This window comes from Oncorhynchus kisutch, linkage group LG6, assembly GCF_002021735.2.
Source record: "Oncorhynchus kisutch isolate 150728-3 linkage group LG6, Okis_V2, whole genome shotgun sequence".
NCBI classification, from domain to species: Eukaryota; Metazoa; Chordata; class Actinopteri; order Salmoniformes; family Salmonidae; genus Oncorhynchus; species Oncorhynchus kisutch.
Window position 1 is genome coordinate 3,912,996 of NC_034179.2, and position 6,741 is coordinate 3,919,736.

At 54.0% G+C, this 6,741-nt stretch overlaps 1 protein-coding gene across 1 annotated transcript in view; it reads left to right on the top strand.

Annotated features, from left to right (window-relative positions):
* The first annotated feature begins 4,890 nt into the window (after window positions 1-4,890).
* The window catches only part of LOC109876070 (A-kinase anchor protein 2), a 24,443-nt gene continuing 22,592 nt past the window's right edge, over window positions 4,891-6,741 (top strand). Inside the window, exon 1 of the mRNA XM_031825893.1 lies at window positions 4,891-5,159. Coding sequence (XP_031681753.1) covers window positions 5,052-5,159 — 108 coding nt within the window. The 5' untranslated portion in view covers window positions 4,891-5,051. The remainder of the gene's footprint in view (window positions 5,160-6,741) is intronic.

Genomic DNA, 6,741 nt, shown 5'->3' on the forward strand with positions numbered 1-6,741 from the left:
CAAACACAGCTCCCTCCACCTCTCCTGACTCTCGACCTCTCCAGCCCCTCCACTTCTCCTGCCACTCCATCTCTCCTGCCACTCCACCTCCCTCCCTCCATCTCTCCTGCCCCTCCACCTCCCTCCCTCCACCTCTCCTGCCCCTCCACCTCCCTCCCTCCCTCCCTCCACCTCCCTCCCTCCACCTCTCCTGCCCCTCCAACTCTCCAGCCCCTCCACCTCCCTCCCTCCCTCCACCTCCCTCCCTCCAGCTCTCCTGCCCCTCAACCTCTCCTGCCCCTCCACCTCCATCCCTCCACCTCTCCTTCCCTCCACCTCTCCTGCTCCTCCACCTCCATCCCTCCACCTCTCCCTCCCTCCACTTCTCCTGCCCCTCCACCTCCCTCCCTCCATCTCTCCTTCCCCTCCACCTCCCTCCCTCCAACTCCCTCCTTCCACCTCCCTCCCTCCACCTCTCCTGCCCCTCCACCTCCCTCCCTCCTCCCTCCACCTCCCTCTTTCCACCTCCCTCCCTCCACCTCTCCTGCCCCTCCACCTCCCTCCCTCCCTCCCTCCACCTCCCTCCCTCCACCTCCATCCTTCCACCTCCCTCCCTCCACCTCTCCTGCACCTCCACCTCCCTCCCTCCCTCCACCTCCCTCCTTCCTCCACCTCCCTCCCTTCACCTCTCCAGCCCCTCCACCTCTCCCTCCCTCCACCTCTCCTGCCCCTCCACCTCCCTCCCTCCACCTCCCTCCTTCCACCTCCCTCCTTCCACCTCTCCTGCCCCTCCACCTCCCTCCCTCCACCTCTCCTGCACCTCCACCTCCCTCCAACTCCCTCCTTCCACCTCCCTCCCTTCACCTCTCCAGCCCCTCCACCTCTCCCTCCCTCCACCTCTCCCTCCCTCCACCTCTCCTGCCCCTCCACCTCCCTCCCTCCACCTCCCTCCTTCCACCTCCCTCCCTCCACCTCTCCTGCCCCTCCACCTCCCTCCCTCCCTCCCTCCTTCCACCTCCCTCCTTCCACCTCCCTCCTTCCACCTCTCCTGCCCCTCCACCTCCCTCCCTCCACCTCTCCTGCACCTCCACCTCCCTCCCTCCCTCCACCTCCCTCCTTCCACCTCCCTCCAACTCCCTCCTTCCACCTCCCTCCTTCCACCTCTCCTGCCCCTCCACCTCCCTCCCTCCACCTCTCCTGCACCTCCACCTCCCTCCAACTCCCTCCTTCCACCTCCCTCCCTTCACCTCTCCAGCCCCTCCACCTCTCCCTCCCTCCACCTCTCCCTCCCTCCACCTCTCCTGCCCCTCCACCTCCTTCCTTCCACCTCCCTCCCTCCACCTCTCCTGCCCCTCCACCTCCCTCCTTCCACCTCCCTCCCTTCACCTCTCCCTCCCTCCACCTCTCCTGCCCCTCCACCTCCCTCCCTCCCTCCACCTCCCTCTTTCCACCTCCCTCCCTCCACCTCTCCTGCCCCTCCACCTCCCTCCCTCCACCTCCCTCCCTCCACCTCCCTCCTTCCACCTCCCTCCCTCCACCTCTCCTGCACCTCCACCTCCCTCCCTCCCTCCACCTCCCTCCTTCCACCTCCCTCCACCTCCCTCCCTTCACCTCTCCAGCCCCTCCACCTCTCCCTCCCTTCACCTCTCCCTCCCTCCACCTCTCCTGCCCCTCCACCTCCCTCCCTCCCTCCACCTCCCTCCTTCCACCTTCCACCTCTCCTGCCCCTCCACCTCCCTCCCTCCACCTCTCCTGCACCTCCACCTCCCTCCCTCCCTCCACCTCCCTCCTTCCACCTCCCTCCAACTCCCTCCTTCCACCTCCCTCCCTTCACCTCTCCAGCCCCTCCACCTCTCCCCTCCCTCCACCTCTCCCTCCCTCCACCTCTCCTGCCCCTACACCTCCCTCCCTCCACCTCCCTCCTTCCACCTCCCTCCCTCCACCTCTCCTGCCCCTCCACCTCCCTCCTTCCACCTCCCTCCCTCCACCTCTCCTGCCCCTCCACCTCCCTCCCTCCCTCCTTCCACCTCCCTCCTTCCAGCTCCCTCCCTCCACCTCTCCTGCCCCTCCATCTCTCCTGCCCCTCCATCTCACCTTCCCCTCCACCTCCCTCCCTCCATCTCTCCTGCCCCTCCACCTCTCCTGCCCCTCTACCTCCCTCCACCTCTCCTTCCCCTCTACCTCCCTCCACCTCTCCTGCCCCTCTACCTCCCCCCCTCCATCTCCCTCCCTTCATCTCTCCTGCCCCTCCACCTCTCCTGCCCCTCTACCTCCCTCCCTCCACCTCTCCTGCCCCTCCACCCCCCTCCCTCCACCTCTCCTGCCCCTCCACCCCCCTCCCTCCACCTCTCCTGCCCCTCCAGCTCTCCAGCCTCTCCACCTCCCTCCCTCCACCTCTCCTGCCCCTCCACCTCCCTCCCTTCACCTCTCCATCCCTCCACTATCCTGCCCCTCCACCTGCCTCCCTTCACCTCTCCAGCCCCTCCACCTCTCCTGCCCCTCCACCTCCCTCCCTCCCTCCACCTCTCCTGCCCCTCCACTTCTCCCTCCCTCCACCTCTCCAGCCCCTCCACCTCTCCAGTCCCTCCACCTCTCCTGCCCCTCCACCTCTCCTGCCCCTCCACCTCTCCCTCCCACCACTCAGGTGGTGTCATCTGTTCTATGTTCCTCTATCTAGGCCATGTTGTATGGTGTCAATAAGAGAAGGTCTGGTCATTTAGTGTCCTGTGTTCCGCAGAACCGGGGGATACGGTTCCCTGCTGGTGTCCCAGTCTCCCTTTGAGACCCCTGAGTGTACATTACCTTAGGCTGATCCTTACTGGTTTACTGGTGTTCAGCTGATACCTACTGGTTTACTGGTGTTCAGCTGATACCTACTGGTTTACTGGTGTTCAGCTGATACCTACTGGTTTACTGGTGTTCAGCTGATACCTACTGGTTTACTGGTGTCCAGCTGATACCTACTGGTTTACTGGTGTTCAGCTGATACCTACTGGTTTACTGGTGTCCAGCTGATACCTACTGGTTTACTGGTGTTCAGCTGATACCTACTGGTTTACTGGTGTCCAGCTGATACCTACTGGTTTACTGGTGTTCAGCTGATACCTACTGGTTTACTGGTGTTCAGCTGATACCTACTGGTTTACTGGTGTTCAGCTGATACCTACTGGTTTACTGGTGTTCAGCTGATACCTACTGGTTTACTGGTGTTCAGCTGATACCTACTGGTTTACTGGTGTTCAGCTGATACCTACTGGTTTACTGGTGTTCAGCTGATACCTACTGGTTTACTGGTGTTCAGCTGATACCTACTGGTTTACTGGTGTTCAGCTGATACCTACTGGTTTACTGGTGTTCAGCTGATACCTACTGGTTTACTGGTGTCCAGCTGATACCTACTGGTTTACTGGTGTTCAGCTGATACCTACTGGTTTACTGGTGTCCAGCTGATACCTACAGGTTTACTGGTGTTCAGCTGATACCTACTGGTTTACTGGTGTTCAGCTGATACCTACTGGTTTACTGGTGTTCAGCTGATACCTACTGGTTTACTGGTGTTCAGCTGATACCTACTGGTTTACTGGTGTTCAGCTGATACCTACTGGTTTACTGGTGTTCAGCTGATACCTACTGGTTTACTGGTGTTCAGCTGATACCTACTGGTTTACTGGTGTTCAGCTGATACCTACTGGTTTACTGGTGTTCAGCTGATACCTACTGGTTTACTGGTGTTCAGCTGATACCTACTGGTTTACTGGTCTTACTGGCTCAGTAGTTGGTTATGCCCACTGAGCGGTAAACATTATTACTATTCACTGTTGTTCCACTGTGGTAATCGTGTGACTGAATACATTGGATGATTGTCATGAAACAGCCCTTTTAAAATCCCTTTAAATAAACAGTAATTAGTAACTGAAGCTATTGTGTTAACACAGCAACTAAGTGAAGCTATTGTTGTTCTGCTAACTAGCAGGAAGTCTGTGAATCTGTAACCATGGATGTCGCTGCCTCCACCCTACCGCAATGAGACAGACGTCCTCTGCTGAAACAGACACGTTGTTTCTCATTGCTTCAATATGAGTTAAACATAGAATAGAAGTGTCCCTGTTCTGTAGCACAGGGGTGGAGGAAAAAGGAAGTTGCAGCTTATAGATATCAGGCAGTGTATAGTCCCGGAGAGAGGAGAGGAGAGGAGAGGAGAGGAGAGGAGAGGAGAGGAGAGGAGAGGAGAGGAGAGGAGAGGAGAGGAGAGGAGAGGAGAGGAGAGGAGAGGAGAGGAGAGGAGAGGAGAGGAGAGGAGAGGAGAGGGAAATAGAGAGGAGAGGAAAGGAGAGGAGAGGAGAGGAGAGGAGAGGAGAGGAGAGGAGAGGAGAGGAGAGGAGAGGAGAGGAGAGGAGAGGAGAGGAGAGGAGAGGAGAGGAGAGGAGAGGAGAGGAGAGGAGAGGAGAGGAGAGGAGAGGAGAGGAGAGGAGAGGAGAGGAGAGGAGAGGAGAGGAGAGGAGAGGCTAAGGCTTTTGTTTACTGATCTCATGAACCAGCCAGCACAACACTGATAAACAAACACACCTTGCCTGTCTGATACCGTGGAGCCCAGTTGACATCTGTATATACAGCAGTTTATTTATTTAAACAGCAGGCAAAGTATTTTGGCCATAGGAGTGGCAGAACTCTAAGGTCAGCCCAGGATGCTTTCCTAGTGACAGGGAAAAAATGTATTTGAGTTGACTGTCCTAGCCCAAAATTTCCCCTCCCCCTTCCTCCTTATTTGGGGCTCATGTGTGAGCTCTCAGACTGTGACAGTGTGTCCTGCGCAGCCTGCTAGGAGGGAGGGAGGGGAGGGAGGAGGGTGAGAAAGGAGGGGGGAAGAGGGGAGAGAAGGAGGGGAGGGAGAGAAGGAGGGTAGAGAAGAGATAAAGGAGGGAGGGAGGGGTGTTTTGGGAGTAGAGTGCTGCTTCACTCCTCTAAACAGAGGGGGGTTTTGTGTGTGGAGGGGTTTCTGGCTTCTGGAGAGAGAAGAGAGGGAACACACTCCCTTTTTTAGCCAGACCCTCTGCCTCTCTGTCTGCCCGCCCATGACATCACAGCCTGAAGAGAGGCACGGCCAGGGGAGGAATGTGACGGGGAGAGAAGTTGAGAAAGGAGAGAAAAAGGTTCTGGGAGAGAGGAAACGGATAGACAGGGTAAGTACTGCAGCTAGCTGGCTGGTCTCTTACACATGAGGAGAGAGGACAACAGATAACATTAGGCAGGGTAAGTACTGCAGCTAGCTGGCTGGTCTCTTACACATGACGAGAGATAGGAAAGGGTGGGAGCAGAGATATAGGGCACTGTGTGTTACTTTGTAGTAGTGAGTATTTTCGTCCATGTATCTCAGTCTGAGGAAAGAGAAGAGGAGGAATCTGATTTAAGCAATAAGAAGGTTTTACTGTGGAAGTCCCTCACTGTGTTGAAGAATAACACACAGAGGTACTTAACCACTCGCCTCTTCGCTCTGGGAGACCTATACCCAGAAAACACTTTGTATAGCCCGAAGGCATTCTAGAATCTAGACTGGTAAGGCATTCCAAGTTCTAGACTGGTAAGGCATTCCAAGTTCTAGACTACACTGGTAGGGAATTCTGGATTCTAGATTGGTAAAGCATTCTAGATTGGTAAGGCATTCTAGACTCTAGACTGGTAAGGCATTCCAGATTCTAGATTGGTAAGGCATTCTAGATTCTAGATTGGTAAGGCATTCTAGATTCTAGATTGGTAAAGCATTCAAGATTGGTAAATCATTCCAGATTCTAGAATGGCAAAGCATTCCAGATTCTAGACTGGTAAGGCATTCTAGATTCTAGATTCTAGATTGGTAAGGCATTCTAGATTAGTAAATCATTCCAGATTCTAGAATGGCAAAGCATTCCAGATTCTAGACTGGTAAATCATTCCAGATTCTAGAATGGCAAAGCATTCCAGATTCTAGAATGGTAACGCATTCCAGATTCTAGGCTGGTAAAGCTTTACAGATTCTAGACTGGTAAAGCATTCCAGATTTTAGACTAGTAAGGCATTCCAGATTCTAGACTGGTAAGGTATTCCAGATTCTAGACTGGTAAAGCCCTCCAGATTATAGACTGGTAAGGCATCCCAGATTCTATATTGGTAAGGCATTCCATATTCTAGACTGGTAAGGCATCCCAGATTCTATATTGGTAAGGCATTCCAAATGCTCGATTGGTAAGGCATTCCAAGTTCTAGACTGGTAAGCCATTCCAAGTTCTAAACTCGTAAGGCTTTCCATATTCTAGACTACACTGGTAGGGAATTCTGGATTCTAGATTGGTAAAGCATTCTAGATTGGTAAGGCATTCTAGACTCTATACTGGTAAGGCATTCCAGATTCTAGTCTAGACTGGTAAGGCATTCTAGATTCTATATTGGTAAGGCATTCTAGATTATAGACTGGTAAGGCATTCTAGATTCTAGATTGGTAAGGCATTCTAGATTCTAGATTGGTAAGGCATTCAAGATTGGTAAATCATTCCAGATTCTAGAATGGCAAAGCATTCCAGATTCTAGACTGGTAAGGCATTCTAGATTCTAGATTCTAGATTGGTAAGGCATTCTAGATTGGTAAATCATTCCAGATTCTAGAATGGCAAAGCATTCCAGATTCTAGAATGGCAAAGCATTCCAGATTCTAGACTGGTAAATCATTCCAGATTCTAGAATGGCAAAGCATTCCAGATTCTAGAATGGTAACGCATTCCAGATTCTAGA